This window comes from Oncorhynchus gorbuscha, unplaced genomic scaffold (genome assembly GCF_021184085.1).
Source record: "Oncorhynchus gorbuscha isolate QuinsamMale2020 ecotype Even-year unplaced genomic scaffold, OgorEven_v1.0 Un_scaffold_1887, whole genome shotgun sequence".
In the NCBI taxonomy this organism is placed as follows: domain Eukaryota; kingdom Metazoa; phylum Chordata; class Actinopteri; order Salmoniformes; family Salmonidae; genus Oncorhynchus; species Oncorhynchus gorbuscha.
This window is the reverse complement of record NW_025746542.1, coordinates 39,241-51,787: the sequence shown is the minus strand read 5'-3', so window position 1 is coordinate 51,787 and position 12,547 is coordinate 39,241. Positions and strand designations below refer to the sequence as shown.

At 48.0% G+C, this 12,547-nt stretch overlaps 1 protein-coding gene and 1 pseudogene across 1 annotated transcript; one reads left to right on the top strand and one right to left on the bottom strand.

Annotated features, from left to right (window-relative positions):
- Positions 1-5,714: 5,714 nt before the first annotated feature.
- LOC124024503 (carbohydrate sulfotransferase 15-like) lies at positions 5,715-12,471 on the top strand. The gene is made up of 3 exons (XM_046338421.1): positions 5,715-5,905; positions 8,081-9,793; positions 12,427-12,471. Exons 2-3 carry the CDS (start codon positions 9,305-9,307, stop codon positions 12,469-12,471), a joined length of 534 nt encoding a protein of 177 aa, XP_046194377.1. The 5' UTR covers positions 5,715-5,905; positions 8,081-9,304.
- LOC124024502 overlaps positions 12,468-12,547 on the bottom strand; it is a 12,917-nt pseudogene continuing 12,837 nt past the window's right edge.

Below are 12,547 nucleotides of genomic sequence, written 5' to 3'. Positions count from 1 at the left end.
CAGCTCCGTCTTGCCGAGGTTCAGCTTGAGGTGGTGATCCGTCATCCACACTGATATGTCTGCCAGACATGCAGAGATGCGATTCGCCACCTGGTCATCAGAAGGGGGAAAGGAGAAGATTAATTGTGTGTCGTCTGCATAGCAATGATAAGAGAGACCATGTGAGGTTATGACAGAGCCAAGTGACTTGGTGTATAGCGAGAATAGGAGAGGGCCAAGAACAGAGCCCTGGGGACACCAGTGGTGAGAGCGCGTGGTGAGGAGACAGATTCTCGCCACGCCACCTGGTAGGAGCGACCTGTCAGGTAGGACGCAATCCAAGCGTGGGCCGCGCCGGAGATGCCCAACTCGGAGAGGGTGGAGAGGAGGATCTGATGGTTCACAGTATCGAAGGCAGCCGATAGATCTAGAAGGATGAGAGCAGAGGAGAGAGAGTTAGCTTTAGCAGTGCGGAGCGCCTCCGTGATACAGAGGAGAGCAGTCTCAGTTGAATGACTAGTCTTGAAACCTGACTGATTTGGATCAAGAAGGTCATTCAGAGAGAGATAGCGGGAGAGCTGGCCAAGGACGGCACGTTCAAGAGTTTTGGAGAGAAAAGAAAGAAGGGATACTGGTCTGTAATTGTTGACATCGGAGGGATCGAGTGTAGGTTTTTTCAGAAGGGGTGCAACTCTCGCTCTCTTGAAGACGGAAGGGACGTAGCCAACGGTCAGGGATGAGTTGATGAGCGAGGTGAGGTAAGGGAGAAGGTCTCCGGAAATGGTCTGGAGAAGAGAGGAGGGGATAGGGTCAAGCGGGCAGGTTGTTGGGCGGCCGGCCGTCACAAGACGCGAGATTTCATCTGGAGAGAGAGGGGAGAAAGAGGTCAGAGCACAGGGTAGGGCAGTGTGAGCAGAACCAGCGGTGTCGTTTGACTTAGCAAACGAGGATCGGATGTCGTCGACCTTCTTTTCAAAATGGTTGACGAAGTCATCTGCAGAGAGGGAGGAGGGGGGGGAGGGGGCGGAGGGATTCAGGAGGGAGGAGAAGGTGGCAAAGAGCTTCCTAGGGTTAGAGGCAGATGCTTGGAATTTAGCGTGGTAGAAAGTGGCTTTAGCAGCAGAGACAGAGGAGGAAAATGTAGAGAGGAGGGAGTGAAAGGATGCCAGGTCCGCAGGGAGGCGAGTTTTCCTCCATTTCCGCTCGGCTGCCCGGAGCCCTGTTCTGTGAGCTCGCAATGAGTCATCGAGCCACGGAGCGGGAGGGGAGGACCGAGCCGGCCTGGAGGATAGGGGACATAGAGAGTCAAGGGATGCAGAGAGGGAGGAGAGGAGGGTTGAGGAGGCAGAATCAGGAGATAGGTGGGAGACGGTTTGAGCGGAGGGAAGAGATGATAGGATGGAAGAGGAGAGAGTAGCGGGGGAGAGAGAGCGAAGGTTGGGACGGCGCGATACCATCCGAGTAGGGGCAGTGTGGGAGGTGTTGGATGAGAGCGAGAGGGAAAAGGATACAAGGCAGTGGTCGGAGACTTGGAGGGGAGTTGCAATGAGGTTAGTGGAAGAACAGCATCTAATAAAGATGAGGTCGAGCGTATTGCCTGCCTTGTGAGTAGGGGGGGAAGGTGAGAGGGTGAGGTCAAAAGAGGAGAGGAGTGGAAAGAAGGAGGCAGAGAGGAAAGAGTCAAAGGTAGACGTGGGGAGGTTAAAGTCGCCCAGAACTGTGAGAGGTGAGCCGTCCTCAGGAAAGGAGCTTATCAAGGCATCAAGCTCATTGATGAACTCTCCGAGGGAACCTGGAGGGCGATAAATGATAAGGATGTTAAGCTTGAAAGGGCTAGTAACTGTGACAGCATGGAATTCAAAGGAGGCGATAGACAGATGGGTAAGGGAGAAAGAGAGAATGACCACTTGGGAGAGATGAGGATCCCGGTGCCACCACCCCGCTGACCAGACGCTCTCGGGGTGTGCGAGAACACGTGGGCGGACGAAGAGAGAGCAGTAGGAGTAGCAGTGTTGTCTGTGGTGATCCATGTTTCCGTCAGTGCCAAGAAGTCGAGGGACTGGAGGGAGGCATAGGCTGAGATGAACTCTGCCTTGTTGACCGCAGATTGGCAGTTCCAGAGGCTACCGGAGACCTGGAACTCCACGTGGGTCGTGCGCGCTGGGACCACCAGAGTAGGGTGGCGCGGCCACGCGGTGAGGAGCGTTTGTATGGTCTGTGCAGAGAGGAGAGAACAGGGATAAACAGACACATAGTTGACAGGCTACAGAAGAGGCTACGCTAATGCAAAGGAGATTGGAATGACAAGTGGACTACACGTCTCGAATGTTCAGAAAGTTAAGCTACGTAGCAAGAATCTTATTGACTAAAATGATTAAAATGATACAGTACTGCTGAAGTAGGCCAGCTGGCAGTGGGTGCGTTGTTGACACTACACTAATCAAGTCGTTCCGTTGAGTGTAATAGTTTCTGCAGTGTTGCTATTCGGGGGCTAGCAGGCTCGCTAGTAGTGTTGTTTACGTTACGTTGCGTTAAAAGAACGACAATAGATGGCTAGCGAACCTAGAAAATCGCTCTAGACTACACAATTATCTTTGATACAAAGACGGCTATGTAGCTAGCTAAGTAGCTAGCTACGATCAAACAAATCAAACCGTTGTACTGTAATGAAATGAAGTGAAAATGTGATACAACCTGTGAATGCGACCGGGTAGTTGTTCTATACAGAAGACGTTGGCTAGCGTTGGCTAGCTGTTGGCTAGCTAGCAGAGTCACCTACGTTAAGGACGACAAATAGCTGGCTAGCTAACCTCGGTAAATTAAGATAATCACTCTAAGACTACACACTCTAAACCTAAACAACACAATTATCTTGGATACGATGATACGAAGACAGCAAAGACAGCTATGTAGCTAGCTAACACTAAACTAATCAAGTCGTTCAGTTGAGTGTAATAGTTTTCCCAGTGCAGCTAATCAGTGGACGTTAGCTAGCTGGCTAGTGAAGACTACGTTAGGACGGCGAAATACGATAATTACGCAATTATCTTTGATACAAAGACGGCTGTGTAGCTAGCTGAGAAGAAATTGCTAGGATAAGACAAATCAAACCGTTGTGATATAATGAAATATAATGAAAAAGTTATACTACCCGTTGGAGCGACGTGCAGATGCGACCACTCGCTCCAACCCTGTTCTACACTGCCCTGTTCTACACTGCCCTGTTCTACACTGCCCTGGTCATTATCAAGTCATTACAATAGTACTTCTATCTGCTCTACTGTCTGAACACAGCTGGATTCTTTCTGGAGGATTGTAACTCAGAAGTTTTCCACGATAGTTGAAATCCATGTTTAAATGTTAATGTCGTCTGATCTCTATGGGGTCCCACAGTATCAGAATCACTATGTACCCATGTTGTCTGATATTAATGTACCCATGTTGTCCGATATTAATGTACCCATGTTGTCTGATATTAATGTACCCATGTTGTCTGATATGAATGTACCCATGTTGTCTGATATGAATGTACCCATGTTGTCTGATATTAATGTACCCATGTTGTCTGATATTCATGTACCCATGTTGTCCGATATTAATGTACCCATGTTGTCTGATATTAATGTACCCATGTTGTCTGATATTAATGTACCCATGTTGTCTGATATTAATGTACCCATGTTGTCCGATATTAATGTACCCATGTTGTCTGATATTAATGTACCCATGTTGTCTGATATTAATGTACCCATGTTGTCTGATATTAATGTACCCATGTTGTCTGATATTAATGTACCCATGTTGTCTGATATTAATGTACCCATGTTGTCTGATATTAATGTACCCATGTTGTCTGATATTAATGTACCCATGTTGTCTGATATTAATGTACCCATGTTGTCCGATATTAATGTACCCATGTTGTCCGATATTAATGTACCCATGTTGTCTGATATTAATGTACCCATGTTGTCTGATATTAATGTACCCATGTACCCATGTTGTCTGATATTAATGTACCCATGTTGTCTGATATTCATGTACCCATGTACCCATGTTGTCTGATATTCATGTACCCATGTACCCATGTTGTCTGATATTCATGTACCCATGCTGTCTGATATTCATGTACCCATGTTGTCTGATATTAATGTAAATGTAATTAGTAAGTTTCAATGCAAGCTGCCCTCTCTGTTACCTGTTTCCTGACTCAAGCATACAGACACCAACACACCCGCAAGGCACACACACACACACACACACACACACACACACACACACACACACACACACACACACACACACACACACACACACACACACACACACACACACACACAGACACAGACAGACACACAGACACACAGACACACAGACACAGACACAGACACACAGACACACAGACAGACACACACACACACACACACACACACACACAGACACACAGACAGAGAGACACACAGACACAGACACAGACAGACACACAGACAGACAGACAGACAGACAGACAGACAGACAGACAGACAGACAGACAGACAGACAGACAGACAGACAGACAGACAGACAGACAGACAGACAGACAGACAGACAGACAGACAGACAGACAGACAGAGAGACACAGAGAAATGTAGATAGTCAGCACTTTTACCAGGATGTGATACATCCTGAGTACAGCCCGATCCGCTCTGTGGCGGAATATCTGCATCAATTACAGCTTCTGGGACGTTGTTGTCTGCTACTAGTATGATAAGACAAGACAAGAGGGGGCCGGGGGACAGAGAGAGAGCTTTACTAGACTGACTCAGAGAGAGAGAGAGAGAGAGCTTTACTAGACTGACTCAGAGAGAGACTGTAGCCTCAGTGAGAGAGAGAGAGAGCTTTACTAGACTGACTCAGAGAGAGAGAGAGAGAGCTTTACTAGACTGACTCAGAGAGAGAGAGAGAGAGCTTTACTAGACTGACTCAGAGAGAGAGAGAGAGAGCTTTACTAGACTGACTCAGAGAGAGAGAGAGAGCTTTACTAGACTGACTCAGAGAGAGAGAGAGAGAGAGAGAGAGAGAGCTTTACTAGACTGACTCAGAGAGAGACTGTAGAGAGAGAGCTTTACTAGACTGACTCAGAGAGAGAGAGAGAGAGAGCTTTACTAGACTGACTCAGAGAGAGAGAGAGAGCTTTACTAGACTGACTCAGAGAGAGACTGTAGCCTCAGAGAGAGAGAGAGCTTTACTAGACTGACTCAGAGAGAGACTGTAGCCTCAGAGAGAGAGAGAGAGAGAGAGAGAGCTTTACTAGACTGACTCAGAGAGAGAGAGAGAGCTTTACTAGACTGACTCAGAGAGAGACTGTAGCCTCAGAGAGAGAGAGAGCTTTACTAGACTGACAGAGAGAGAGAGAGAGAGAGACAGAGCTTTACTAGACTGACTCAGAGAGAGAGAGAGAGCTTTACTAGACTGACTCAGAGAGAGACTGTAGCCTCAGTGAGAGAGAGAGAGAGAGAGAGAGAGAGACAGAGCTTTACTAGACTGACTCAGAGAGAGACTGTAGCCTCAGAGAGCTTTAGAGAGACTGACTCAGAGAGAGAGACAGAGCTTTACTAGACTGACTCAGAGAGAGACTGTAGCCTTTAGTAGAGACTCAGAGAGAGAGAGAGAGCTTTACTAGACTGACTCAGAGAGAGACTGTAGCCTCAGAGAGAGAGAGAGAGAGAGAGAGAGAGAGAGAGAGAGACAGAGCTTTACTAGACTGACTCAGAGAGAGACTGTAGCCTCAGAGAGAGAGAGAGAGCTTTACTAGACTGACTCAGAGAGAGACTGTAGCCTCAGTGAGAGAGAACTTTAGCCTCAGTGAGAGAGACTTTAGCCTCAGTGAGAGAGAACTTTAAAGTTATGGATTCAGCAGGAACAACAGTTGGTCTACAATGGAAGTGTATGTATAATGTATAATGTATAATGTATTATGTGTAATGTATAATGTATTATGTGTAATGTGTAATGTATTATGTGTTCTCATTGTTGTTGTGATCGAGAGGTTTTCTCCATATAATCACTTCCACCGCTGTGGATCAGGATGAATTGGACGGAATTGTCAACTGATTTTAAAGGGGGAAACGTCGCTAGTCAGTTTTGGTGGAAGAGTCTGTGATTGGATGAAACCTGTCGTAGGTCTTTGTTCACACTTATTCCATCCTTCCTCTTGCAGGTCACAAGCAGCTTTACAATCTAAACAAAATGATGGGTTATTTGTACAACCCTGTTGTTGGGTTGCATGGTGTTGGGCCACTCAGTTGGGCTGTTTTCTTTAAGAACTGCTGGGTGCTGGGTTAATAATAATATAATAATAATAATATATGCCATTTAGCAGACGCTTTTATCCAAAGCGACTTACAGTCATGTGTGCATACATTCTACGTATGGGTGGTCCCAGGGATCGAACCCACTACCCTGGCGTTACAAGCGCCATGCTCTACCAACTGAGCTACACAGGACCACCCATGCTGGGTTATGGGTGCTGGGTTATTGGTGCTGGGTTATTGATGCTGGGTTATTGGTGCTGGCTTATGGGTTATTGGTGCTGGGTTATTGGGGCTGGGTTATGGGTTATTGGTGCTGGGTTATTGGGGCTGGCTTATGGGTTATTGGTGCTGGGTTATGGGTTATTGGTGCTGGGTTATGGGTGCTGGGTTATTGGTGCTGGGTTATGGGTGCTGGGTTATGGGTGTTGGGTTATGGGTTATTGGTGCTGGGTTATGGGTGCTGGGTTATTGGTGCTGGGTTATGGGTTATTGGTGCTGGGTTATTGGTGCTGGGTTATGGGTTATTGGTGCTGGGTTATTGGTGCTGGGTTATGGGTGCTGGGTTATGGGTGCTGGGTTATGGGTGCTGGGTTATTGGTGCTGGGTTATGGGTTATTGGTGCTGGGTTATTGGTGCTAGGTTATGGGTTATTGGTGCTGGGTTATTGGTGCTGGGTTATTGGTGCTGGGTTATGGGTGCTGGGTTATTGGTGCTGGGTGCTGGGTTATTGGTGCTGGGTTATTGGTGCTGGGTTATTGGTGCTGGGTTATGGGTTATTGGTTATTGGTGCTGGGTTATGGGTGCTGGGTTATGGGTGCTGGGTTATGGGTGCTGGGTTATGGGTTATTGGTTATGGGTGCTGGGTTATGGGTGCTGGGTTATGGGTGCTGGGTTATGGGTTATTGGTTATTGGTGCTGGGTTATGGGTGCTGGGTTATGGGTGCTGGGTTATGGGTTATTGGTTATGGGTGCTGGGTTATTGGTGCTGGGTTATGGGTGCTGGGTTATGGGTTATTGGTGCTGGGTTATGGGTTATTGGTTATGGGTGCTGGGTTTTTGGTGCTGGGTAATGGGTGCTGGGTAAATGGTGCTTTGTTATTGGTGCTGGGTTATGGGTGCTGGGTAAATGGTGCTGGGTTATGGGTGCTGGGTTATGGGTGCTGGGTTATGGGTGCTGGGTTATAGGTGCTGGGTTATGGGTGCTGGGTTATGGGTGCTGGGTTATGGGTGCTGGGTTTTGGGTGCTGGGTTATGGACGCTGGGTTATGGGTGCTGGGTAAATGGTGCTGGGTTATGGGTGCTGGGTTATTGGTGCTGTGCTTGAGGCATAAATTAGTAGGGGGGCTTTCGGAATAGTTATTTACAGCCACCCGTGAGAGTTGGGTTACTAAATAACCCAATGTGTGTTCTGTCCAGTATTGACCCAGTGTTGGGTTACTAAATAACCCAGTGTGTGTTCTGTCCAGTATTGACCCAGTGTTGGGTTACTAAATATCCCAGCGTGTGTTCTGTCCAGTATTGACCCAGTGTTGGGTTACTAAATATCCCAGCGTGTGTTCTGTCCAGTATTGACCCAGTGTTGGGTTACTAAATAACCCAGCGTGTGTTCTGTCCAGTATTGACCCAGTGTTGGGTTACCAAGGAACTCAAATTGGGTTGTTTTTAATCCAGCATTTTATATTGTGGATGAATCAGCTAGAAACTTAAGTATAAAGTTATTTTTAATAGGAAACAGGAAGTTCTACTAGAAGTCCACTTCCTTCTTCTCTGTCACTCATCCCTCTTCTTCTTCTTCTTCCTCTTTCCAGGGCTCCAGTAGTGGTTGAGGAGGTGGTCTGTCTGCACGCAGTATCCCACCCCCAGTATGGATGATCCTCCTGGGCCACAACCATCATACTCCTCCTACCATCTCACTGGCTCCTGCTCCCATCTCATTGGCTCCTCCTCCCATTTCACTGGCTCCTTCTCCCATCTCACTGGCTCCTCCTCCCATCTCACTGGCTCCTCCTCCCATCTCACTGGCTCCTCCTCCCATCTCACTGGCTCCTCCTCCCATCTCACTGGCTCCTCCTCCCATCTCACTGGCTCCTCCACCACCACCACCTCTCCTTCTCCGCCACCACCAAGTCTCTGAGGCTGAGCAAACCTAGCTGGGCTTCCACCACCCCACCATCACCTCACCACCCCACCCCACCACCCAGACCCAACCACTCTGCCACCACAGTGGGTCCTCAGACCTAGCCAGCCCACCACCACCCCACCACCCAGACCCAACCACCCTGCCACCACAGTGGGTCCTCAGACCTAGCCACCCCACCCCACCACCCAGACCCCAACCACCCCACCACCACAGTGGGTCCTCAGACCTAGCCAGCCCAGCATCACCCCACCACCACAGTGGGTCCTCAGACCCAACCACCCTGCCACCACAGTGGGTCCTCAGACCTAGCCAGCCCAGCATCACCCCACCTCCACAGTGGGTCCTCAGACCTAGCCAGCCCACCATCACCCCACCACCACAGTGGGTCCTCAGACCTAGCCAGCCCACCATCACCCCACCACCACAGTGGGTCCTCAGACCTAGCCAGCCCACCATCACCCCACCACCACAGTGGGTCCTCAGAACCAACCACCCTGCCACCACAGTGGGTCCTCAGACCTAGCCAGCCCACCACCACCCCACCACCCAGACCCCAACCACCCTGCCACCACAGTGCGTCCTCAGACCTAGCCAGCCCACCACCACCCCACCACCCAGACCCCAACCACCCTGCCACCACAGTGGGTCCTCAGACCTAGCCAGCCCAACATCACCCCACCTCACCCCACCCCACCCCACCACCCAGACCCCAACCACCCCACCACCACAGTGGGTCCTCAGACCTAGCCAGCCCACCACCACCCCACCACCCAGACCCCAACCACCCCACCACCACAGTGGGTCCTCAGACCTAGCCAGCCCAGCATCACCCCACCACCACAGTGGGTCCTCAGACCTAGCCAGCCCAGCATCACCCCACCTCTCTGTCACCATGACACACATGGACTACGGATACACCCTGTTGGGTTCCTCGATGGAGGACTACAGGAAGAGACCTTTGAATCCACAGGCGGACGACAGCCCCATGAGCCTGTTTGCCGTGCTGGAGGTGAAACGTGACCCTCTCCATCTCCACGGACCCTGGCCCCGGTGCACCCTGGGATGTGGTACGAGCACCCTGACCTGCTTCAGGAAGGTTAAACTGTACAGCTTCCTGTTCGGCCTCGCCGTCATGTTCCTCATCGTGGCTTCCTATATCCTCACTGGGGACAAGAAGGGCCTCCTCTTGACCCCGTCCCCGTATCACTTCTCTACGGTGCCGAACTCGGGGTCCGGGACTGGGCCCTACCCCTTTAATGTGTCTTCTGCCAAGGACTACGCTTCCGTTAAACTGGTGGTGAAGAACATAGCGTCCAAGGTGGAGTTCAGTACTACCAGACAGCTGCCAGAACGCGAGGCGCTAATGCACAGTGAGCCACATGTAAGTACTGCACTGGAGTGTGTGTGTGTGTGTGTGTGTGTGTGTGTGTGTGTGTGTGTGTGTGTGTGTGTGTGTGTGTGTGTGTGTGTGTGTGTGTGTGTGTGTGTGTGTGTGTGTGTGTGTGTGTGTGTGTGTGTGTGTGTGTGTGTGATCTTGCATTATATTGATCTGTATCTTAATTAAAAAGTCTCAACATAATAGAATTGTCGTAGATTGTCGGGAAAGTTTAATTATATTTACATTCACACCAGGTTCACTCAGAAATAACTTTCATAACATTCCCATATTGTAGTTAGCCGAAATAACAATTGGCAACCCATCCATTTGAATCCAAACAAATAACTTGGTACCAAAACGACATAAGATAGTTCCAATGGAAGTCAGGCAGGAACAGGAAGGGCTGAACTCTGATGTTACACAGGTACTTAATAAGTGGTAGAAGGGGTTCGCTAGTTTGTTCTCGGGTAAGGAAAATGGGGCGTATCTTGAGGAATAATCGTATGAAGACACATGTTCCTTGAAAACTAAACAGGAAAACAACATGTCAAAACACTCTGGTTTTATTTGGATGTCAGACACTTAACCTGCAGAAAGTTATAATTATATAGTCAACTAATGATAAACCTGACAACCAGACAGATAATGACTTGGTGTAGATGATGGAGACTAATGATCAACCTGACAATCAGACAGATAATGACTTGGTGGAGAAGATAGAGACTAATGATCAATCAGACAGATAATGACTTGGTGGAGAAGATGGAGACTAACGATCAACCAGACAACCAGACAGATAATGACTTGGTGGAGAAGATGGAGACTAATGATCAACCAGACAATCAGACAGATAATGACTTGGTGGAGAAGATGGAGACTAATGATCAACCAGACAATCAGACAGATAATGACTTGGTGGAGAAGATGGAGACTAATGATCAACCTGACAACCAGACAGATAATGACTTGGTGGAGAAGATGGAGACTAATGATCAATCAGACAGATAATGACTTGGTGGAGAAGATGGAGACTAATGATCAATCAGACAGATAATGACTTGGTGGAGAAGATGGAGACTAATGATCAACCTGACAACCAGACAGATAATGACTTGGTGGAGAAGATGGAGACTAATGATCAATCAGACAGATAATGACTTGGTGGAGAAGATGGAGACTAACGATCAACCTGACAACCAGACAGATAATGACTTGGTGGAGAAGATGGAGACTAATGATCAACCAGACAATCAGACAGATAATGACTTGGTGGAGAAGATGGAGACTAATGATCAATCAGACAGATAATGACTTGGTGGAGAAGATGGAGACTAATGATCAACCTGACAACCAGACAGATAATGACTTGGTGGAGAAGATGGAGACTAATGATCAATCAGACAGATAATGACTTGGTGGAGAAGATGGAGACTAATGATCAACCTGACAATCAGACAGATCATTTAATTGATATAAACAGCTATTAATAGTTTTGATCTGGTGAAGAAATTATTGTGTTCACTAAGCAATTCTAAATATCTGGGTCCTTTACTTCTCTACTACTTCTCTCTTCCCCCCCCCCCCCCCGGGCCGACTCAGCAAGTAGAGCTCTTGGGGGAGTTATAGGACAAACCAAACCACTCGACGATATTGGGTTTGCCTGTTCTGGACTATTCAGAAGGAGTGTGGGGCGGCAGCGTAGCCTAGTGGTTAGAGCATTGGACTAGTAACCGGAAGGTTGTGAGTTCAAACCCCCGAGCTGACAAGGTACAAATCTGTCGTTCTGCCCCTGAACAGGCAGTTAACCCACTGTTCCCAGGCCGTCATTGAAAATAAGAATATATTCTCAACTCACTTGCCTGGTTAAATAAAGGTAAAATTAAATAAAAAATAAAATAAAATAAGAGGAACATGTCCACAACAGAGCAGGACGTTACTGTTTAGGTGTCCACAGGTTTGCCTGTTCTGGACTATTCAGTAGGAGTGTGGGGTGATAAGAGGAACATGTCCACGACAGAGCAGTACGTTACTGTTTAGGTGTCCACAGGTTTGCACCTATTACTTGTAATAACTGGGGACCCTGTGAGGGGAGATGGAAGGCGTGTATGGTGAGACAGGTGTGTGCCTTTCCAAATCATGTCCAATCAATTGAATTTACCACAGGTGGACTCCAGTCAAGTTGTAGAAACATCTCAAGGATGATCAATGGAAACAGGATGCACCTGAGCTCAATTTCAGGTCTCATAGCAAAGGGTCTGAATACTTAAATAAATAAATGAGCTATTTCTGCTTTTTGATTTTTGCAAATTTACAAGAATTTCTAAAAAAAAAACATTTTTGCTTTGTCATTATAGGGTGTTGTGTGTAGATTGCTGAGCATTTCTATTTAATTTAATCCGTTTTAGAATAAGGCGGTAACGGGAAGGGGTCTGAATACTTTTCTGAATGCACTGTATATAGTGCACTACTTTGGTCCCTTAGGGACCTCTGGTCAAAACTAGTGAACTATGAAGGGAATAGGCTGCCATTTGGGACACGTCAAGCCTCACTCCACTGATTGGCTCTACCACTTCCTATTCCTGGCCCAGCCGTCTCACCTCAACGCCTGATTAAATTAAATCCTTAATGCTCTATAGATAATGGCTGGTGCCAAGGCTGTTGGCATCCAGGGCCGGTCCTAGCCTTTTGGGGGCCCTACACACAATATTTGATTGGGTTTCCAGTAAATCTACACATTTTGCCATGGGGTGTAGAGAC